At 47.2% G+C, this 23,909-nt stretch overlaps 1 protein-coding gene across 1 annotated transcript in view; it reads right to left on the bottom strand.

Moving 5' to 3' along the window:
* Positions 1 to 5,553, bottom strand: part of TOP6BL (TOP6B like initiator of meiotic double strand breaks) — a 97,255-nt gene extending 91,702 nt beyond the window's left edge. The window contains exons 1-2 of the mRNA XM_064576117.1: positions 5,435 to 5,553; positions 3,238 to 3,379 (exon numbers count right to left, since the gene is read on the bottom strand). Coding sequence (XP_064432187.1) covers positions 3,238 to 3,379; positions 5,435 to 5,464 — 172 coding nt within the window. The 5' untranslated portion in view covers positions 5,465 to 5,553. The remainder of the gene's footprint in view (positions 1 to 3,237; positions 3,380 to 5,434) is intronic.
* Positions 5,554 to 23,909: the final 18,356 nt, after the last annotated feature.

The following is a 23,909-nucleotide window of genomic DNA, read 5'->3' on the forward strand; positions in this document are numbered from 1 at the left end:
ACTTAAGGAGAGTGGGTCACTGGGACAGGGATAGCAGGTGGTAGCAGGCCTACACTAGTGATTAGTGAGGAATTGAACATTAATAAGAAAAAAAATACAACCTATATATCTCACAGTGTGTCCATGATGTTTCTCAATTGTGTATGTCACACTGTTTCCTCATACATCCTTTTTTAATTTTAACAAGTACCACATCAACAATTGTTGAGGGGCGCCTGGGTGGCTCAATCATTAGGCATCTGCCTTTGGCTCGGGTCATGATCCCAGGGTCCTGGGATCAAGCCCCCCATCGGGCTCCCTGCTCAGCGGGAAGCCTGCTTCTCCCTCTCCCACTCCCCCTGCTTGTGTTCCCTCTCTCGCTGCATCTCTCTCTGTCAAATAAATAAACAAAATCTTAAAAAAAAAAAAAAAAAAAAAGGCTACATGAAGACACAGACACAGATAAACACAGAGGGAGACTATCCCATGAAGGCAGAGGCAGAGATTGGAGTGATATGCCTACAAGCCAACACCAAGAGCTTGCTGGCAACTACTAGAGGCAAGGAGAGAGGCATGGAATAGATTCCTCCCTCAGAGTCTCCAGAAGGAACCAACCCTACTTAGACCTTGATTTTGGACTTCTGGCCTCCATACCTGTGAGGGAATAAATTTACGTTTGTGGTACTTTGTTATAGCAGCCCTAGATAACTAATACATTGTTTTTCATCATCAGAGATTTCAGACCAACCACATCACTTCATACTTTCAAGTAAAGATGGCAGACGGAGGGGCACCTGAGTGGTGTAGTTCGTTAGGCATCAGACTCTTGGTTTCAGCTCAGGTCATGATCCTGATCAGGGTCATGAGATTGAGCCCTGTTTGGGGCTCCGGGCTAGGCGTGGAGCCTGCTTCAGATTCTTTCTTTCTCTCTCTCTCTCTCTCTCTCTCTCTGCCCTTCCCCCACTAGCTCTCGCTCTAACTCCTGTCTCTAAAATAAATAAATCTTTAAAAAAAAAAAGATGGCATATTGAACATACCCATTATTTTTATTACCTCCTGAAATTGCAATAAAACAATAGAAGGGGTATTTTTTAGAGGAATAAACCTACAAGGACAGATTAGAGACAAAGATGATGATAGTAAAATTCTAGAAACTGAAAAGCAGAAGGACTAGTAGGTTGGATTCAGAGGACCTTAGAAATTGAATTATAATCCAGAAAGGGAAAGGCCAAGAAACAATCCAAATGATGCAACAAAATCCCCCAAAGACTCAGGAATGGTAGAATCAGGAACTTTTGGAATTAGACGTGGGGTGGGAGCTAAAATAAGGAGAGTTAGTTGGAAAAATGAATTTAAGAAGTAGTCGGGTAGGGGCGCCTGAGTGGCTCAGTTGTTAAAGCGTCTGCCTTTGGCTCGGGTCATGATCCCAGGGACCTGGGATCGAGCCCCACATCAGGCTCCCTGCTCAGCAGGAACCCTGCTTCTCCCTCTCACACTCCCCCTGCTTGTGTTCCCTCACTCACTGTCTCTCTTTGTCAAATAAATAAAATCTTAAAAAAAAAAAAAGTAGTCGGGTCTTTAGATTCTTTCCTCCACTCAGCATTCTAGGGACTGACCCTTCCTAACCTTGGCAGGGGGTGGGGGAATGGTTATTCTTTGAAAAGGAAGAAGCATGGGTTTTTGAGTTGAGGACCAAAGTTGTATTAAAAATAATTGGCCTGAATGAACATAAAGACTGAATGCTAAGCTATCTCTCTTACCCCTCCATCCCAGAACACTCGCAATCTGGCTTTTTCTCTACCTGGTGAGAGGCTATGAATTTACACATAGAAAAGTCTGGCAGAACACTTTTGAACGTTAATTAACAATTATCTCAAGGGATGAAATGACTAGAAAGTCTCACTTTCCATAAATATATGTCTGTAATGTTCGAATGTTTTATGATAAACATGTATCAACCTTCCTTCTACCAAAAAATTATGAAAATTATTACATGAAGATCAGAGACAATAAAAACAATAAAGAGAAGAGAAAGGCCCCTATATTTCATATGGGCTGAACAAATCCATTAGGTTCAAAATGCCTATGGAATTGGTTTTTTTGCTAAAAGCTACTATGGCTCAAGTCCTCCGCTTTGAGTGAAATGCATCCTGCTACCTTGGCCAGTTTATTGGATTAGAATCAATGCATAAACTAACACAACCATATACAGACCAGCATCACCCTAGCCATCTAGCTAACCAAAACTCTCTTATGAACTGTGGGAACTCTGTCCAGTCAGAATGGAGTTCACGCACGGTAACAGCAAACCAACCTGTCATATCTCTCTCAAGGATGTTTAATGCTAGGTACCCAAAGAGAAGACATGGCTTTCCAGTTCAGTGACACAATGTCTTGTAGAGCCTAAAGTACTATTCAGTCTCAGCTGGGACGCAGGATGACTCCTGTAAGGCTGACAGAACAACTTCATCCCAAAGTATCCTTCAGTAAACCTACAGACACACACATACACACTCTCTTCTCTATCACACACACACAACCAAACAAAAAAGTTATCACTTCAAAAGTTCAAGAAAGTTAGTTGTTGGGGCGCCTGGGTGGCTTAGTTGGTTAAGCCTCTGCCTTTGGCTCGGCTTGGCGGGGAGCCTGCTTCTCCCTCTACTCCCTACCCATGCTCTCTCTATCTCTCTCACTCTCCTAAATAAATAAATGGAATCTAAAAAAAAAAAAAGAGTTCGTTCTTCCAGGGACACTCAATGCATCAGCTTTCCCTCAAGAGTGTAGGCAGAAACAATGAGAGAATAAAAGCCAAATGGAAAAGGTTTATTTTCAAACTAACTGCAAGTTAGAATTATGAAAGTATGCAACCATTTATCATTTTTTCCTTTTCCTTTATTTTTTGGCTCTCTTCCAACTATCAAAGGCTGGACATGGAAAAGGAGATAAAATTCAATGTAATATAATTCTGCTGTGAAAGAGGATGTTAAAACCAAGAGCAAGAAGGAGATTGTTTCTGAGAATTCTTAAGCCAGTAAAATAAATAATCCTCTGATGTCATTGTATTCACCTTTCCTGTAGAACACATTTGTAAATCTATCACCAGATACTTTATTGCATAATTATTTAATTTTTTTAACTATGGAATAACCCCGGAGTGATAACATGATAAAAGATTATGACTAACTTAAATTTTTAAATTAACTATAACAAATCATAACAAAACAAAGACAGAAAATCAATATTTGTTCCTCTACTTACTAGTTGTTACACAATGAAGAGTATTTGCCTGATGCTTAGAATTTAATGCTTCCATGGAAATCACTAGCTGTCCTTCTAGCAACGCTCCCTTTGATGTTCCTGCTGTTTCACACTTCCAGTGAATTATTAAATATTTCAAAATCTGAAAAGGGCACAATTCAAAGAAAACAAATCTTTAGAAATCATGGCAATATCAAATTTAGATGATAGTTTACAATCCTAATTTCTTTTTTTTTTTTAAGATTTTATTTATTTATTTGACAGAGAGAGAGAGAGACAGCTAGAGAGGGAACACAAGCAGGGGGAGTGGGAGAGGGAGAAGCAGGCTTCCCGCTGAGCAGGGAGCCCGATGCAGGGCTCGATCCCAGGACCCTGGGATCATGACCTGAGCCGAAGGCAGACGCTGAACGACTGAGCCACCCAGGTGCCCCTACAATCCTAATTTCTAAAAAATAATATTCTTGCTTGCAAAATGTCAGATTTACATTTTGTTCAGAACAAAGCATTGTGTCTACACAGAAGAAATAACCAGAAAAGTGACATAAGAAAGGAGACATGGGAAATTAACACAATGCCCAACAAGATAGGAAATGGAGACAATAAATTGCTTTATTCAAAGGGTAAGTTCATCTGGAAATAATAATTTGGAAAAATTCAGTGGGAGTTTGTTTTTCCGGTTTCTTTTTTTCTCCCCAAGTAAAAACCAATAGGAAGATTATGAATAAGACTGGCATCTGGCTATGAATCATCTTTACCTTTCATTAAATCATCATTTCTGAGGATCAGAATATAGTTAAGAGCACTGGCTTTGGAGGCAGATGCCTGGGTTGGATCTCTGATGTGCCATGTGATCTTGGGCAAGTTATTTAACTCCTCTCTACCTAAGCTTCCTCATTTACCAAAATGAGGACAAAACCACCAGTTATGGCTGCTGTGAAATGTAAACAAAATAAGAGCAAAGTGCTTAACACAGTGCCTTGAAAATAGTAAATGCTTAATAGACATTAGCTTTTATTTCGAGTAAGTTCATCTACAGTGAAGACTGCACACAATATTTTAAGTTTTAAGGTTCCAAGATGTCTAGATAAAACATTCAATCTTGATGAGACAAATTTAAAATATACTGTATTTAATTCCATTATCTACGAAAGTACACTCTCACTTCCACACTAAGGTACCACAGGGAAAATTACTACCCCTTTTCTTAAAGGCAAAGAGATCTCATCTCAGTAAGAGAACTTGGGAATGATGAGCCCAATGTGTACGAGAGTTTATAAAAATGGTTTCCAGGCGTTCCTACAATCTAACACTTTCCTTCACACATCCTCTGACGCAGTGTGCTCCCCTCTGTTAAGACTTTCCAGCAGTGTCTTTATCCGTGAGAGAGCAGTTGGGAAAAGAAGACTGGCTTGGAGTGAGAAGTTCTGGGTTCTAGCCTAGCGTCTGTCGTCTGTAAAATCGAATCCTCCCAACTTTGAGGATAATGAAGGAGGCAAGAGGACCGTCAGGTCTACCCCGTCTGGCCTGTGGTTCTGTTCTGCCTAGTCCCCCTTACAAAACCAGTGGCGAAGAATTCGATCAGGGGGCGGCGGTGAGGGTGCTGCCACGGCTGAACCCACGTGGCGTGGCGGCGCCGGGCGATCCGCCCCGCCCTCCAGGGCACGAAGGTTCTCCGGGCGCGGGGTGGTCGGAGCTCAGGGAGGCCTCTGCACCGCAACCATCCACCACCCGACTGCTCGGGGCCCGACCCAGGGATGCGCCCCGCACCGTGGCCCACCGGCCGGCGGCACACGACCCTCCCTCACGCCCACTTCGCCCGCACTGGCCTCGCCTTCCGCCCGGGGCTGCCCATTCGTCCTTCCCGCGCGCCCCCTCGGCCCGCGAGGACCCCCCCCCCCCCCGGCCAGTCTCCGGGCCCTAACCTGGTCCGCTAACGCCTGGCAAACATTGAGCCTCCGGGGCCTCGGTTTTCTGGGCTGCCAGGTGGGGTGTCCCCCCAACTGAGGGAATGGTTCCACACTGCCCAAGCGCTCCCTCATCTGCTCCTCACAGCCCCGTGTGGGGCCGGCGAGCTTTCACCGAAGCACCTCATTCCCGCCTCAGGCACCGCCTGACCCCTCGGCCCAAACTTCGCGGTCCCCTCACAAAACCCTTCCCAGAGTGTCCGCCTCCGTTTTCTCTCCCTCCCCGGCATCACCTCGCAGACTGCCACGGCAGTGCACTCCATGACGCGGAGGCAGCAGCAGCGACGCCCACCGCCTGCCGCCCGCCCGGACGTCGACCTCCGCCGGCGCCCACGCCCGGTCGCTCGGCGTTCTTCCCGCCCGCGCGCGCCCGCCCCGCCCACCGGCCCGCCGCGCTTGCGCACTTCGCGCCGCGCCGCCCTCAGGCCGCGAACGGCGGGGGCTTGCCAAGAGCGGTGGGGAGATGCGGGGAGCCGCGAGGGCCCGTGGGCGGACGGGTGGGCGGGCCGTCGGGCTGGGGCGAACCCGCGGGTGGCGACTGAAGCTCGGGGCGAGCGAGAATGAAGCCAGGCCGAGACTCTCCTTCCTCCGGGAAGGGACTTTCCCACGGTCCCGCCGAAGTGCAGCCCTCAGCCGGGAGAAGCAGCTGGGGCCCGGGGCAGGATCCCCAAGCCGGTTCTTGGCTCCCGAGCGGCCTCACCTCTTGCGGGGGCTGCCCCAAATGCTCTAGGCCAACCTTTGCGTCCCAGCTTTAGCAAATAAAAATACAGAACGGCCAGTTAAAATTGAATTTCGGATTTAAAAAAAAAAATTTTTTTTTTAAGCACACATATATCCCATGAAATATTTGGGACATACGTATCTTGAAAAATCATTCATTCATCTGAAATTCAAACCTGGGCGTCCTGTATTTTATCTGCTAACCTGCCCCAAGCATGTCCCCAGCCCAATCCCAAGGTGCCTCAGGGGTCAGCCTTAGGCAGGACCTGGAACCCCCTCCCCCGCCAGGGAATAGGCCCCGCCCCACGTTTGGCTCTGCACTAGATATGCCAACGGCAGGAGCTGGCTTTCCTGGGCTCCAGCTGAAAGGACAAGCTCTGGGGTTTTCAGAGAGTGTTCCCAGCTAGAAGGAAGGTATTACTCCAGACCAGCTGCTGGACTCCGGGCAGGTGCAGGGAGGGACGAGGTGAGCGGGGCTTGAGCCCAAACTGCTAATCTGGCAGCTGGTTCCTCAGGCAGCTGAAAGAACAGGTGAGAGAGATTCCTGTGTGGCAAAGAGTTGCCCAAGGAGAAGCGTTGGACAGGGTGTTAGCTGCTTTCCTTCAGGGGAAATTCTGCCACCCCAGCTCCAAGAAGCCAGGATTGGACAGAACAGATGGGGGGCTGGCAGAGTGCCCATCCAGTAGACAGCCTTGGTGCTACTCCAAAGAACATGTCTGCTGAGACCTGAATCATAGCCTTGGCCAGTCCATGCTCAGCACCGTTGACCACCCTCTCCATCTCATTTGCTCACAGGTAGACCTACTGGAGAAAGGTGGCTTTTATTTCTGGAAAATTCATCATAAAACCATCTCAGACTTGGTAAGAGAGCTGGCATTTGGGGAATCATTGGAGCCTGCTTCTCCCTTTCACTTGCTTCTCTCTCCAGTGTTCCTTTAGGCAAAGGAGTTGCCAAGGAGAAGGGAGCTCACATTTATGAGTATTCGACTGCATGTTGTCCAACCACTGGCTCTTTACACAAGTTTTTTCACTCTCACAAGTATCTTGTGAGATACTTGTTATCTTCACTATATTCACTATCCGTCAGTGAGGAACCAAGGCGCTGAGGATGGCTCTTCAAAGTATTTCCCATAGAGAGTTCTGGCTCAGCAGGAAATGCCCCACCTTGAGAGTGGCATTGGAAATGAAGGGTGGAGGAACAGTTGCCAATGTAGAAGTACTTCAGATGAGCTGGTTGTCCTGGCTTCCAGCCCTTGGCCTTGGAGTGAGACTCAGGGATGAACATGCAGTGGAACACCCAGCACCATCCTAGAGTCAGAGGAGGCCTGACACAGGCCAAGGACAGAGCCACCTTCCATACTGGATGTAGACAGAAGTGAGGAAGGGAGCCTTTGATATGAGGACTGCCATCAGGACTTCCATAGTATAAACCCTTGCAGTTAGGCGAGCTTGTTTTGTTTTTTGTTTTGTTTTGTTTTTTTAAGGTAGGCTCCATGCCCAACATGGGGCTTGAACTCATAACCTTGAGATCAAGAGTCCCATCCTCAACTGACAGAGCTAGCCAGGTGCTCCTTTTAGGCAAGGTTTGATGCAGGCTTGACATCTGGTGGGCATCTACTCTGTGCTAAGTGGTCTTCACTTTTTCTTATTTATATTAAGTAATCCTCCCAACGTTGTATGGAAGGTATTATCATTGTTTTATAAAAAATGAAGGTGAGGTTTCAAGAAGAGGTTGTATGACAGTGAGTTGTACATGGTAGGGCCAGAATCTGAAACAAACAACATCTCTTAACACCTCTTTCCACCCCCCTACAGCTACCCAGTTCGTTTCCCACCTGGATGTGATTGCTTGTCTCAGAGTTCTGTAGTATGGAAACATTAACATTACCATGAAAAGCCAGTCCCTCCATTCAAAAACTAAGGAGCCAATGAACTCAGATGCCCTTCTCTCCCACAAACTAAGGTTTGAATGAGCCACAGCTCCCAACCCTTCCCCAACCCATCAATGGGTGCCTCCATCCTGTTTGGGGTCTAGTAACTAATATACTATTGGATTCCACATTATTAAAATTGTTTTTACTCAGACCCCATCCTCAGAGCAATAGAATGTCAGAGTCAGAAGGGACTGTAGAAGTTATCAATTATCTTCAATAGATGAAGAAATTTGAGGTCCAAAGAAATTAAGTGACTTGCCCAAGATTAAGTTCACCTTAGTCAACCAGGACAGCCAAGGAGATTTTGGAAGCTGCTCTGGACATTTTCAGCCCTGGTGTTCAGGGTCTTATTGTCAGTGTCTTCAGGGGGGTCAGTTATCCCCAGTCCTTACACTTAGTGGCATATTAATTCTGCTTGCGTTTCTCCACCCACCTCAGCATTTGGAAGAGTGCTGCATGTCTGCTTTGAACATCCTGTTTATTCTGAGGAGAAATCCCCTGTCTGGATAGAAGAGACCCCATCTAAAGAGCCCAGATTGATTCTGACCCAAACCCAAGGATTTAAGTGGAACCAAGAACATCCTAAGAAATGCTGCCAGGTGAACAGTGACATTTTAGGAACTGCTGAGCTGTCTTTCCCTTTTGAATATGCCCTCTCTGTGTATATCATTCCTAGACACCTCTTAGGTCTACCTTGCTCTCAGTCTCCCCTAAAGCATTCAAAGGCCCTGAAGAGATTGACCATAGGAACTTAAGTGGAAAATATCCCTGTAGTCCCCCTTATGAGGCTAATGCAAAACTAAATCCATTTGAGAAGTTTCTTTTCCCCTGGGAAACAATTAAAAGAGGCTGTTTCCCATACACGCAATAGGAAAGGGTTAACTGCTTCTCTCGGGTCCTGAGCCAAGTCTGTCCCCCACCAGTTCCCATAACCGGGTTTCCTGAAATGGAGCAGGTCCCAGGTGCCACTCCACTAATCACATCCTTGGAAATGGGGCCAGGAAGCTCAGATTAGCTCATTCCTTCACCTTCTTGAGGCCTTCTCCACCTGGAGCACAGAATCTGGGGCAGCTTCTCTATTCACCTCCCTCTGCTATCCGGGGTCAGACAGGGATGTTCTCACAGAGGTATGTTAGGTTGTCGCCATAGTGGGTGCTGACTTTTCTGCCAATTCTTGGACTACACCATTTGTCCTTCCTCATTCTAAGACTTATGGGCAAAGGAATGACTCTCCCCCAAGACAACACTAGAGTTTGTATAGCTAGAGTATTATTTTCTTCACCCCTATGTTTTCTTTCTCTACTTCTTAGAATGACTGACTGTGATACCAGATAGCTTCCTTGTTTTTCTGGTGACAATCCCCCTGTGTACAGAGTCTGATTCCTCATCCATCAGTAATAGGTTCCCGGGCCAGCCCGGGAGATTTCATTCCTTCCCCGTTTATGTCAAATTTCTACTCTTCCTAGATAACCAATAAAATCTATATCACAAAGCTTGTTCTCTCTAATTGGCTTTTAACTTTCTCTCTAGGCAGGGTTGGATTTGTCCTGCTAGCTGATGTCCACTGGATGGTAGGTGTTCTTTGTGGCATAGAAGCCTTAGGAATGGAAACAGCAGTGGAATCTGGTCACATATGGCTGAGTAAACCTATTGATCCAAAGGCCAGATGATCAACTTTATTTGAAAAACAAGTAGGCTAACTGGGAAAAAGATTCTTCTTCTAGAAGCCACATTCAAGAGGACACGGGCTCCACATGTTTAGTCTTGGTTGCATCTTTGTCTGGTTACAGTACTCTAAGGATTTACCAGGCATGCTGGTGTATGGAGTCTTTAAAGCTAGTAATATGTAGCCTTGTTGAAGCCGATTTTCCCCTGATCTCTGAAGCTGACTTGATTTCATCCATTCTAGCTTTAAGGCCGCTATCATCTTCTGTTTCTTCAACTTCTTTTCTCACCAGCTGAAAAGAGGCTGTGGGATCAGAAGTCTAAAAGGGTGAGGATGTCTGAATTCTTTTCTAATTTTACCACTCGCTTTTGGTGTTATGTTCCAGTTTTCCTCAACTAAAATAGGAAAATTATCCCAGGAATATAGTCAAAATAACATCTGTGAAACAATTTGAGAGTCTTAGAATCTTTATTTTTTTTAAGATTTTTTTTTTATCTTTAAGTAATCTCTCCACCCAACGTGGGGCTCTGAACTTACAACCCCGAGATCAAGAGTTGCATACTCTACCAACTGGGCCAGCCAGGAGCCCCTAGAATCTTTAAATTAGAGGAAATCTTACAAGTCATTTAATCTAGTATTTCCCAACCAGAGGAGCAATATTTTTTTTTTTTTCCAATTCATTTCCTTTATCCCCAGCCCTCCTCTGAACAGCCTTTCTCTACCTCCTTCCTCAACCCCTGGTATCCAAGGTAGAGAACTGATCTAGTTTGCACAATATATTTTGTGTGCTTATGGTTGTGAAACACTGCCCTAATTCACCTCCCTATTTTATGTAATAGTCATTCCAACAGTCCTGACAAGTTGATATCTCACTTTTACTTGAATACCTCGTGTTGGGAAATTTGCCATCTCAGAGGCAACCCATTCCAGTTTTGGACAGCAGTGGTTTGGTAGGGAGTTTTTCATTATATTGAACTGAAACTCCCCCACTGTATCTTCCACCCGTTGGTCCCAGCTCTGCTCTTTAAAACCACAGAGAAGTCATCTAATCCTCTTATAAAGGGCAGAGGGAAATACCCAGGATTGTTATTGTTAACTTGTCACAGTGGTTCAGACTTGGCCTGAATGATTATATTACAGATGTCCTGTGCTTTGTACACTAGCTACGTTCTTAATGTATTGTGCAAACCTAGTTGTGTGTGAATCAGATTGTTTTAGACACACTGAGAAGCTGACTGTCTAAAAGAAACCCTGTTATCTGTTCTTTCATAGACTGAAGAATTTTGTTGTAATGCAAAGATCTCCCCCATTAAACTTTATACAAATCTAGATTTTCATACATTATATTTTACTTAAGGCAAGATTTGCCTGCATACGAAACAGGTAAAATAATGATAATAGCAATAGCTAACATTTATTGAGCCCTAAGCTGCACCTGACATGCATTAGTTAGTCAATTTCTCACCACAACTCCTTTAAGATTATCCCCTATTTACAGATGAGGAAACCGAGGCTTAGAGAAGTTGTATAACTTATCCAAGGTCACAGAATTAGAAAATGATGGACTCAGATTCCAACAAGGCCATAAGACTCCAGAGTCTTGTATCTTAACCATCAGGAAGTTTCAGATGCCAATAATAACTGAAATAACTGGCTGCTTAGCTGTGTACCTACCTAGCTGTTTACCGCACAAGTAAATTAGGCTATGATACAGAAAACTGACCTAAAATGTTTACAGCTTCAAAGATGTACACTAAATCTTCTCATTTTGGGTTCTGGCACCCCAAAAATCTATTCTTTGTAAGTTTCCCACACAACTCACATTTCTCAGTGCAATTTGATCAAGGAACTCCAAAGACTTCCCTTCAGCTGTTAGTATGAAGCAGATGCTGCCAAAATTTATTTCAGGCAGATGGGTGTGATCAGACACTTTTTCAAAGGATTTGTGTATTCTCAGGGCTTTGTGGCAGAAACTTCTTAGAAGAAAGAAGTGGTTTGTTATTGACAGGTGAAATCAAAAGTATGTGGCATCTGCTCCTAGATGGGTTGAAATCATTCAAATGTTTTTTTAGGTCTAGTTTTTAATGGTGTTTAGGGTTGCAAGTTAAAAATAGTTGGGGAGGGGTGCCTGGGTGGCTCAGTCGTTAAGCGTCTGCCTTCAGCTCAGGTCATGATCTCAGGGTCCTGGGATCGAGTCCCACATCGGGCTCCCTGCTCGGCAAGAAGCCTGCTTCTCCCTCTCCCCTCCCTCTCCCATTCCCCCTGCTTGTGTTCCTGCTCTCGCTATCTCTCTCTCTGTCAAATAAATAAATAAAATCTTTTTTTTTTTTTAAGATTTTATTTATTTATTCATGAGAGACACAGAGAGAGAGGCAGAGGGAGAAGCAGGCTCCCAAGGAGCAGAGAGCCCGATGCGGGACTCGATCCCAGGACTCTGGGATCATGACCTGAGCCGAAGGCAGACGCTTAACCATCTGAGCCACCCAGGCGCCCTAAATAAATAAAATCTTAAATAAAAAAAAAATAGTTGGGGAGGGATGATCCATAAATAAAGTGCTGTTTTGAATTCAAACTGGACAAAGACAAATGGATATAATACTTCTATGTCCTCAAATCAGTTCCAGTGTCTTCAGTTTAGTCGCCAACAGCATGCATGCACACCACTGCTCAGCTCAGAACGCACCCCTCAAGGCTCCTAGAACCTCAGACTTTTCTACACCATATAAGGGAGCTCCAGGTAGTATTCTTCGGTCCTCTGAGCCCCTCCTCTACTCACCCTAGCATCAGAACGCCCCGTTTGACTTGAGATTTTATCTTGGCTCATTTGCAGACTTTGCTTTCAAATACATGATCATTCTTTGCAAATCTTGTCCAAGCCTCCTGGTCCACAGTTGTCAGGAAATCAGGTCAGTCCTTGTAAGGCACCAGAACTCTCCTTTGCAAGTCCACCTTTCTGACCTTTACTTTGTATACCAGGCTTGTTTATAGCCTCGAGTCATAGACCCAGGGGAGGACATATGCAATTTTCTGTATTTCGTTTTTTTTCAAGATTTTATTTATTTGAGAGAGAGAGAGATCACAAGCAAGGGGGGGAAGGGTAGAGGAGAAGCAGACTCCCCACTGAGCAGAGTGCCTGATGCAGGACTTGATCCCAGGACCCTGGGATCATGACCTGAGTGGAAGGCAGATGCTTAACTGACTGAGCCACCTAGGCACCCAATTCTCTGTATTTCTTAACCTAGCTCTTCAACCTACATTTCTACTAATGGCAGAAAAAATAATGAACTTTGCCAATTACGGACAACTCAATCTTTCCAAGTTTTGAACCCGGTCTCTTAGGATTCTCTTTCCTTCTCCCCACAGTGTTCCAGTCGGGGGTTCACATATCATTCCAACATCAGGGAAGGGCACCAAGGTCAAGAACCATTTTCTGTTTCTCTTGCCTTACTTGATCTTGGCCATTGGACTCCATTGCCACCGCACCTGCTACAGCGTCCCCTGGCGGGTGGATTAGAAAGGTACAGTGGCTGCTTTCATGAGGAGCTCAGTGGCTCCCATCTCAGCTCTTCCTGGTACTACTGAGTCTCCATCCGGCCCCTGGCTTGGGTCATGCAGCCCTCAGCCTCAACTGGGGGGTTCACCCCCCGACTCCACAGCAATCCCTACAGGCACCTGGCTCTCATCTCACTCTCACACCCATCTCAGGGGCTGGGCACCAAGGAATTTTTCAAATTTCTTCCAAATGTCAAGGAGCCAAGTAGACTCAGGTTTAGGGAGTGAAAAGGCTACGGGTAGTGAGGAAATGCAATTTATCTCAGACCTGCTTTGCCTACGCAGGTGACAATTCCACTTCTACTCTGTGGCAGCTGTCCCTTGTTAGCACAGGGTACTTTGAAATGCTATGTCTTCTCAGAGTTCTAGGAATGGAATGGAGCATAAGCCCCTTCTGTCTACCATTGTTCGTGATGAGCACAGAAAACAGAGCCCAAAGGAGCATCTAAATTCTCTTTCCCTCTTTTTCCAGTCTTTTCCAATTCTGCTCCAGGCTCAAAATGGATTGTATTTCTTTGTGGAGGGGAAACTCACAAGTCCTTCCCATTTCACCAGATAATGGCATAAATTCTAAGCTTTAAGTTTATCAGGTTCTGTCTCTTGATATTTAAAGAAAAACTTCTGAAAGACAAAAAAAATCCCTCTAGGGGCGCCTGGGTGGCTCAGTCAGTTAAGCATCTGCCTTCAGCTCAGGTCATGATCCCAGGGTCCTGGGATCGAGTCCCACATCAGACTCCCGGCTCAATGGGGAGCCTGCTTCACCCTCTCCCTCTGCCCCTGCTTGAGTTCCCTCTCTCACTGTGTCTCTCTCTGTCAAATAAATAAATAAAATCTTAAAAAAAAAAAAAAAGAATTCAAGACTTTGACCCTGATCTTTCTGTATCTTCCCTGTGTAGAGGATATTGCAACTAGAAAGCACTTGCTGCTGCTTAATGATGGGGGATAGATTCAGGGTAAAAGAAACAGAAAACACATTGTTTGCTATGAAAACATCAAGTTTTATCTTTATACAACAAGGAATCCCCTTCTCTCCCAAAGTCTTTTTTTTTTTTTTTTTTAAGATTTTATTTATTTATTTGGCAGAGACAGACACAGCGAGAGGGGGAACACAAGCAGGGGGAATGGGAGAGGGAGAAGCAGGCTTCCCGCGGAGCAGGGAGCCCGATGCGGGGCTCGATCCCAGGACCCTGGGACCATGACCTGACCCGAAGGCAGACGCCTAACGACTGAGCCACCCAGGCGCCCCTCTCCCAAAATCTTTTATGCCATTCTTTAACATACTGCACAGATATATACACATCTGCTGTACTGGGACACAACCGAGAAATGGGTGTGCTCCCTTCTCTCACAGAGTTCTCGATCCAAAAGGGAACACAATGGGCAGTGCCAATCACATGGAGCACTATCAGAAGGGCCCTGTCCCAGAATTGGAGTCCAGAAGTGACACCTAAATTTAGACGTAACAGATGAGTAAATCCCAGGTGAATGGAAAAGGAAGAGTTTCCAAAGGGAATACCATGTTCAAAATCCCACAAACACTGGAAAAACTCAAACGGATTCCTTATGTCTAGGACATAGATTATCAAGTGAGGAGTGGTCAGCAATGAGGCTGGAGAGGTAAGCAGTGTGTGTCAACTCTATTAAGAACTCTGGACTTTATCCCAAAGACTTGGGGAGTCACTGAGGAGATTTCAGCAGAGGAGGGATCTGACAGAATGTTGTATTAAAAAGATGCTCTGGCAGCAGAGTTGTAGATAAGGGGGCTCAGGAAGAACTCACAGAATGAGGAAAGGGCCTAGAATGAAACACCACCACCAATGGCAACAACACAATTAAGTGACAAGCAGAAAGGAACTCACAAAAGGAACAAAGGAGGGACCACAGGGATTGAAGGAAAACCAGGAGTGTGGCAACCCTAAACCAAAGGAAGAAAATTTCAGGAAGCAAGCATAATTAAAGTCAACCACTGCCGAGAGGAACAGTAATCAGAAATTAACACTGGATTTAGCAAGAGGATTAATGATGACTTTGTTGAAAGCAGCTGCAGAGGAATAGAAGTTATATTGTGTTGGACTAAATCAATTGCATCAGTACTCATCCGTCTCCTTCACTCACCATATGGCTCTGCACTGATGTCTTCCAGATGTGCATCGTAAGTCCAGGTCCCCCCTTTGAGCTGCACACCCGGATACCATTGACTACTCAGAATGTCCACTTGATTGGTTCAAAGGTATCTCAAACCCAGCAGGTTCCAAGACCTACTACATTCTCCCCACCCAAACCTGGTCTTCCCCCAGTGCACCTCATCTCAGCAAATGGTACCTCCAGTCTTCCAGCTGCACGATCCATCCATGACAAACCTTTCCCCATCCTGTATCTAAGTCATCATCACGTCTTGTCAATTCTTTCTACCTATGTGTTCCTCTATCCTCACTGCCAACAGTCACATTCAAGCTACCATCTTCTCTCTCATCTAAACCACAGTGGTAGCCTCCTCACTGGTTTCTCACGTCAATGGGCACACCCCTCCATTCCCCACACAGCAGCTGGAGTCATCTTTTTTTTTTTTAATTATGTTATGTTAATCACCATACATTACACCATTAGTTTTGGAGTCATCTTTTTAAAATACATAGTTGGGGGCGCCTGGGTGGCTCAGTCGTTAAGCGTCTGCCTTCGGCTCAGGCCCTGATCCCAGGGTCCTGGGATCGAGCCCCGCGTCAGGCTCCCTGCTCAGCAGGAAGCCTGCTTCTCCCTCTCCTACTCCCCCTGCTTGTGTTCCGTCTCTCGCTCTTGCTGTCTCTCTTTCAAATAAATAAATAAAATAGTATTTTAAAAAAATAAATAAAATAAAATACATAGGTGGTCACTTCACTTCTTTGCTTCAAATCCTTCAATAGTTTCCCAGGGCTCCAAAGGTGAAAACCAAAATTCTTTAAATGACCTGGAAAGCCCTGCATGATCTAGCCCTTGCCGATTTTCCCAGCCAGAATTTTTTTTTTTTAATTCTTATGTTTCCCAGCCAGAATTTACCACACATTCCCTCTTGCTCTCTGTTTTCCCTCCCACTGCCCTTCTCCCCATTTCCTACATACATCATGCATCCTTCTGCTTCAGGCCTGGCATCCACACACTCTGTGTTTCTGTAGCTAAGAACGTGGTTCAAGTGCCAGACGTCTGGGTTAAAATTCCCAGCCCTACCCAAGCCTGGTTAAATGACCCTGGGCGTGACACTTCATCTCTCTATGCCTCCATTTTTTCTTCTGTGAAATGAGGTTAATATTTACCTGTCAGTTTTTACAAGAATGAAATGAAATTATATGCATAAAGTATTAAAAATATAGTCCCCAATTAGTGTTAGTTACCACTACTATCATCCCCCATTCTCAGCCTAGTTAACACTTCTCTTACGTCAGATCTCAGCTCAAATGATCTAAGGGAGGTCTTCCTTGACAGCCCCCAACCAGATTATGACTCTCTGTTAGATTCTCACCTAGCATCCTGAAACTTTCATTCATTATAATTTGTGATTATGTATCTAAGGGGTTATTTTATTAATGTCTGTCAACCCTACCTGAATATAAGCTCCAAGAAGATAGAGACTGTCCATGTTATTCGCCATTAGATCCCCAGATCCCAGCATGGTGCCTGACACATAAGCCAGACAGTTTTTGTTTGTTTGTTTGGTTGGTTGGTTTAAGATTTATTTATTTGAGAGAGAGAGAGCTCCAGGGAAGGGCAGAAGGAGAGAGAGAGAATCTCAAGCAGACTCTATGGAATGCGGAGCCTGAAACAGGGCTCAATCCCAGGACCCGGAGATCATGACCTGAGCCAAAACCAAGAGTTGGACCCTCAACCTACTGCGCCACCGAGGAAAAAGTTTTTAAAGGTAGTGGAGCCAATGCGTTCAAATCACTCAAGAAGATTGTGATCATAAAGAGTAAGGGCAAGACATGGAGGAGGATCAGGGTCTCTCACTTGTTTTTTAAGCTGGCAGATACTTTAGCATGTTCAAATGCTGATGGGAAGGAGCCAGAAGAGAGGGAACTCACCAGAATGACTGGGAGCCACGAGACTGCAGGAGGGGTTGGCACTTCGTGCAGAAGCCAGAAGAATCATTCTCAGGAGAGACACCTCTTCCATGGTACAGGAATGAGAGATGAACATTCGGCTACGTCTGTAGGTTTGGTGGCAGGAAGTGCTACCAAGACCTTTCCATGAATCTTAGTAACATAAGTAGCAAATCTGGATTCTCTGAAAAGCTCAGCACAGTTGGTGGATTTCATTCCATTCACTTTTGCAACTCACATAAAAAGGAAGCAAACTTTTTTTTCTTCATCATTGACTATACTGATGTACTACAGAGCAAAATAACAAGTTACCAAAGCAACTGAAACCAGTGATCTCAGTGTTCTCTTTATCCAGCATGCTTCCTCCCCAAATTGGGAAATAGTATGGTAAAATGATAATGTGTAAAATAACAATGGCTGACACTGGTTGAGGGCTTACTATGTGCCAGGCACCGTTCCAGTACTTTACCTGCAATAACTCATCTGATCCCCACCTTATGATACCATTTTGCAGGTGAGCAAACTGAATCCCAGAAAGGTTAAGTAACTTGCCTAAGGTCAACAGCAAGTAGGTGGCAAAACCACTTTTAAACCCAAAGAGTCTGACTCCAAAATTGTTGCCTTTAACCACTCCGTTATACTCTCTCTAGCAGAAGGGAAAGAACATACTAGGAATTGGAAGACCTGACGTCTCCACCATGAACTAACTCTGAACTTGGGCATTCACTTAGGTGTCTGAACATCAGTTCGCTCATCAAGAAAATGAGAATGATAATGTTTACCCTGCAAGGCTTTTTAAAGGATTATGAAATGCTAAAAATGGGAAATACTATAGAAAAGATCTTATTAGTGTGCTGCCCATAAGACCTAATACCCTTGTCTTCTGAACTGGGTCACAATCCAATAGCTGTTGTTGAGACCCTTGGTTCCTATACCAAGCAGCAGCAGCCGGTTGGGTGTTCTGGCTCCTTTGGGAGATCAGCTGATTGTCACCCCAACAGCTTTAACATCCCTGACCAAGTCTCTTTGATGACCAAAAACATACCTCATTTCCCCCTTCCCCCTGAAGACACTCCTACCCTTGGAAACAGTTGCAGCGTATGCCCTCACTTCTCTGATTCCATTGCTGGAAGGAGTGGCTGTTTAAAAATAAGTAATAAATAGCCCAAATTGTAGCTACTGGTGAGGTACATCCCAGAAGATCAAGCTCCAGTTCGGTGGCGGAATCACTGTTCCAGTTTAGTGGTAGAATCAGACTATCAGAGCTAGAAGAGAGGTTCAAGGTCATCTTTTCGTGCAACTCCCTGATATCCCTCTCAACCCATTTTATAGATTAGGAAAACCAAGGCCAGGTAGCTGAGATGATAAAACCAGATAGGATTGGTAGCAGGGCTTTTTTTTCTTTTTCTTCCTTGAAAATGTTTTCAAATAAATTTAAAACAAATAATTTCACCTTGCCAAAATCATAACTGGAAAGTACTTCAATCACAGATTTGTTTCACTATGTGTGCCCTTTCAGAAAGGAGCAAAATCCTACAACTCCATTACCCATAAATAAATAAAACCTTACACCCAATAATTCATGCAAAGCCTATTCTTCACATTGCCCTTACTTGGCCATTTCAGGCATTTCCCTGTTGGAAAAAGGCCCACATCTTCAGGAACAGAATAATCTAATGGTTAAATTCTGATTGTTTTGTACAAAGCCCAATCTATTATAACTAGTTCATCTGCGAGCTTAGTCTCCTAGTCTGAAAGATCAGTACCTACCTCTTAGAGCTGGAAAGTGGGGTGGGAGGTCACATGGGATAATGCACTTTTAATACCCAGCTGACACTTTATAACTTTATTATTATTTGAGCATAATTCTTTTCTCTCTTAAGCAGATAGCAGTTCACCTTGCTTAAGGACCTAAGACCTTCGACCACTCAGATGCTACTAAACCAAGGAGAAACCCAGCTGTGCCAGGCCTAGAAATGTCCACCCCCACCCCCACTCCCTTTTAAGACAGTGAGTAGGCCAGAATTCTCCTGGTTGATAAATGAGAGGAGCTGAGAAGGAGCAGAGAGAAGCTGCAGTGATGACTATTCCGAGAATGTGATCTGCGAGCAGGCGAATCTCCACCACATACAGCATGGAGACGCTTTGGGAAAGAGAGCCGGCCTACCTGCCTGAAGAAGGATGCTCGAGAGAGGGGATGGATGAGAGAATCGCTTAAAGGGAGATGAACTGGAGGTGCCCAAAGAGGAAAATTTGAAAAGGAAAACAGAGGCCGAATTTTGGGAAACCTGGGCGGTGAGTGCCGTTAAAGGAAGGATTGCGTGTCTCGGGGATACAGATTTTGGAGGAAAGGAGGAGTAGGGACAAAGGTGGGGGTCCTCAAACTGCGGAGCCCGAGCCCCGCAAGCTGTGGGGGGTACCCAGATGGCCCAGGGCTGACCAGAAGGCGGCATTATGGGGGGCACACACACGGAAAGTGGCGGGGGTCGGGAGTCGGCCCCAGAGCGGCCGCCGCGTTAGCCCCGGGGAAGGTCAGCGACCCCGGGCCGGGGAGCGGCGCGGAGAACTGAGAGGGGCCGCGGTTGCCATGGCGCCGGGCGGGGAGGGGGTGATTCGGGCCCCGCCCCGAGCCCCGCGGGGCCGCCGGCTCCAGATGGTCCCGGGCCTCCCGCGGGAGCCGGCGGCCTGCGGCAGGGGGAGGCTATTGTCCTCCTTCCGCGGCGCCGCAGTCCCGCCGCTCGCGCCCGCGCGCCGCCACGCGCCCCGCCGCCGCCGGCCCCGCGCGCCCCCCGCGCCGCTCGCGCCCCGTGACAGCGCCCGCCGCCGCTCGCCGTGCGCCTCGCCGTGCGCCCCGCCGCCGCCCGGCCACCCGCCGCCGCCCGCAACCGCCCCTCGCGGCCGGGCTGCGGGCGCGGCGACGACCGGTGCGCCCCCGCCCGCCGCACTGCCCCGCCTGCCCGGCCGGCGCTCCGCACCGAGGTAGGTGCCGGCGCCCGGGCCCGCTTTGTCCCGGCGGCGGGGCGGCGCGCTTTGTGCGGCCGCGTGCGGGCGGCGGGGTTGAGGTCGGGGTCGGGGGTCGGGGTCGGGGCCGGGGCCGGCCGGCCGGGGGAGCCCGGGAGAGAGGATGCGGCGCCTGGCCCTCGCTCCCGCCGGTCCCGGGGACAGGATGGAGAGTCATGTGCCGGCCACCCAGGTACCGGGGTGAGGGTCGAGGCGTGGGGAACGCGGGCCTTTCCGGAGCGGAGAGAAGAGTCTTGCAAGAGTTGGGGCTGACAAACGCGTTGCGGGATCGGGTCGGCTGTGCTCCGAGCGTGTCTGACAGCGCCGGCTGTTCCGGTCGCCGCGGCTCCTCCGCCGACCGGCCGGCGCGGATCCAGGTGCTGCGGACGCGGCCGGCTGCCGCTCGGGAGCTTGTTGGGAGCTTCCCTCTGGAGCCGAGGGGGCTCCTCCTCGCCTCTTTGGTAGCTAGCTCCAGGCTCTCCTTTATGCTTTCTCACAGTGTGTGTGAGAGGGGACACGGCTGGCTGTGGTGACCAGAACATTGGCAGAGGGAGAATGAAGCCCCTTCGGGCGGTGGGGAAGGAGCGGCGTAAGGTGTTTCTGTGGCCGGGACGTCCAGATGGCTTAGAGTCCGCCCCGCACAGAACTACCGGGCAAGGCCTCCTCGCTGGGGTGTTCCAACCCCAGCACCACGGTGGGCATTTACTGTCCACTCTGGCGCGGGACGGCTTTGCCCCATTGACCCCATGGCGTTGCATGCATGCTCGGCTGCGCTGCGGGTTTGTCCCTTTCCTAACCTGCTGCATGCTGTCGCCGTGGGTTGCCTCTCAGCCGCCCTCCTCCTCTCCCTCTCCCTGGAGCGACCACAATTCGAGCTCCGGGGAGCCGGTCGGTTCAGGCAGGCATGGGCAGGGTATTCACAAACCAGTTCTCCTTGAAGGTGAAAGGGCCAGAGTGAGTTCCAAATATGTGTCTTGGTGTCGGGTGCTGGACCAACCTCCTGGCCAATTCAGAAGAGGAAAGGTTTAGAGAGGGAAAAGTTAATATGGATCTTAGATTTGTCCCTTGGAGACAGATGTAAACCAGCAGGTACAGGCTTGGGGGAGGGGCATAGCAAGGGAGTGAAAATTAGTCTGAATAACTGTGCCCTGAGTGGAGGATTCCAAAGAAGATCAAACAAAAATTCAGTGCCACTCTTCAGCCCGGTCCTTAAGTTCCACGGAGGAGAGTGCCTGCTTTTCACCAGGAATACAGCATTGAGGGAACTGGCTTAGGGTTTGTTTCTCCACAAGGGTCTCTGATTGCCCTGAGTGCATCTTTCTTTTGCCCTCCTAGGAGCCCTGAGTTTATTTGTGATCCCTTTCTCCTTTTATTATGTCTCTGCCACCCACTTATACTTTGAGTCAAATAAGATTTTTACTTGGCCAAGGTCCCCATTTCTTCTCATCTATTATTCATCCTGCTGTCATTTGTTCAACTCTACCGCCCACCCCCCCATAGCATCTCCAGCCATATCATTGTCCTTCGGCACATCTGTGATTCACCTGTGTCAGGGCATCAGCTCTATTTGTCTCATTAGATCTAGAGTCCACTCCATCTTCATTTCCTCTCTCATCGCCTGAGGCTTCTGGCTCTTTGTGGGTCTTGGGGTTTCTCAGAGAAGTTATATTTTGAGTTTAGCATTGGATAGAGCCTGAACCCACCCAGAAGCTAACCTCGGGTCACACTCACCCCAAAACTTCATGTCTCTTCAGTCCTCATAGCCCCTCTAACCAATTCTTTTTTTTTTTTTTTTAAGATTTTATTTATTTTTTTGACAGAGAGAGACATAGCGAGAGCAGGAACACAAGCAGGGGGAGTGGGAGAGGGAGAAGCAGGCTTCCCGCAGAGCAGGGAGCCCGATGTGGGACTCGATCCCAGGACCCTGGGATCATGACCTGAGCCGAAGGCAGACGCTTAACGACTGAGCCACCCAGGCGCCCAGCCCCTCTAACCAATTCTACCGCTCCTCTATCTTTGGACAACAGTGCCCTCAAGGTGTCGTCCCCAAACCAGTACTTTAGTATCCTCTGGGAACAAGTTAGAAATGCATATTTCTGGGCTCCACCCCAGATCTACTGAATCAGAAACCCTGGGGCGGCGGGGGGGGGGGGGGGCGGGCGGTGTGGGGAGCAGGGCCCAGTGGTCTGTGTTTTAATAGCCTTCCAGGTCATTGTAATTCATGCAAGTTTGAGAATCCCTGATCCTGAACTGTAGAGTTTAACCCTGAGAGTACTCCAACAGAGTGTCTTCTCCAATCCCATTTTTATTCTTTCCTTGCGTTTTTCTCCAGCTCTAAGAAAGACAGTAATTTGCTGGCAAAAAAAAAGAAACAGGAAAAATGAATTATGGTCAAGTCCTTCAGTATTTCTTTACTGAATACCTATTTTACCGGGCTTGGAAAAGACAAACTTGACTAAGACACAGCCCTTGTCCTCAATGGGTTAACAATGGAGCAAGCAGAGAGACACATAAACAACTAAATGTAATACAATGTGATGGGGGCAATAATAGCCGCTATCGGAAGTGCTGTGGGAGCGCAGAGGAGGGAACAGTCAACTCTCTGAGGGAGGTAAAGAATTAATCAGGAGCAGGATGTGGCCAGAGGAGGAATTAGGGTACAAGACAGGCTCTAGCTGGGGGATAAGATTTCTAGCCTGCATGTCAGTTAAAACAGGAGGAAAGGGGAAGTGGGGCACCTGCCCTTGAGGATCCCCCCGCCAAGGCTGAACAGAGTCTGCATCCAGCAGCACGCGGGTGGAGAATGGAGCAGGACCCCCAGGCTTGCAGCTGGTGGAAGTTGGCTTTATTCTAGCGTGAAAATGTAAGCTACTTGGGCCTGGCCTCGAGGTCAGTGGCTAAGAATAAGGTGCCGGTGAAACTGTAATCTGGATTAGCGGCTGTGCCGTCCTATTGCCAGAGTTTGGGAATCCACGGGGAGAATAAGGTTGAGGATTCTCCAGCGTACAGAGAGACATGAGGCTGCTGGACAGGCAGACTAAGGAAATGTGAGTATGGAGACCCAGATCATAGGTGAGGAATGATATACTCAGTGAAGGAACCCAGAGCAGGATCTATGTAAAGAAACTCCATAGAGAACTATAGGAATCTAGAGATGGCAGCAGGAACAGAGAACACAGAGTATCGTCCAAAAGCCAGGGACTGCAGAGCCCAAATGCTTGTAAACCAAAACTCAGGGGCCCTCAGAACCATGGCACTGAACACCACCAGAGAGCACCGTTCACATGCAAGCCCATGGGAACAAACTCCTTGGAGTCCCAACATGTGGCCCTATAGAGATTCATGATCTAAGGACACCAGTGCCATCTTGGTTCCTTATCTATATGATGGCATCCCTGGGAACTCTGGACACAAAGCATGTGTGTCAAAATTTGATTTGGCCAAAGGAGCATTTAAGTGGCTGCATTTTTATTTGGGAGGAGGGGAGATTCCAACTCCATATTTCTCCCCCAAATTATAGGATTCCATGGAGACGCTCTAACAGCCAGACCTCACTGGGAGGTCTGGATCCCAGGCCTGGGTCCCAGTAGGGGAGGACCAGGTTGGATCACTGAAAGGAAGCCAGAATAATACATGTTTAGGTGTTGTGCCGTTTATGGGGTCCCAAGGACACACAGTGGTTTGGAGACAGAGTAAGACAGTCTGCCTCTTTAAGTGTCTGCTCTTTGTGGAGTACTAAGATATAAAGGAGGATTTGAAAACCTCA

Source organism: Mirounga angustirostris, unplaced genomic scaffold (assembly GCF_029215605.1).
Source record: "Mirounga angustirostris isolate CCGP_5_RB_7025 unplaced genomic scaffold, mMirAng1.0.hap1 SCAF_13, whole genome shotgun sequence".
Taxonomy (NCBI): Eukaryota; Metazoa; Chordata; class Mammalia; order Carnivora; family Phocidae; genus Mirounga; species Mirounga angustirostris.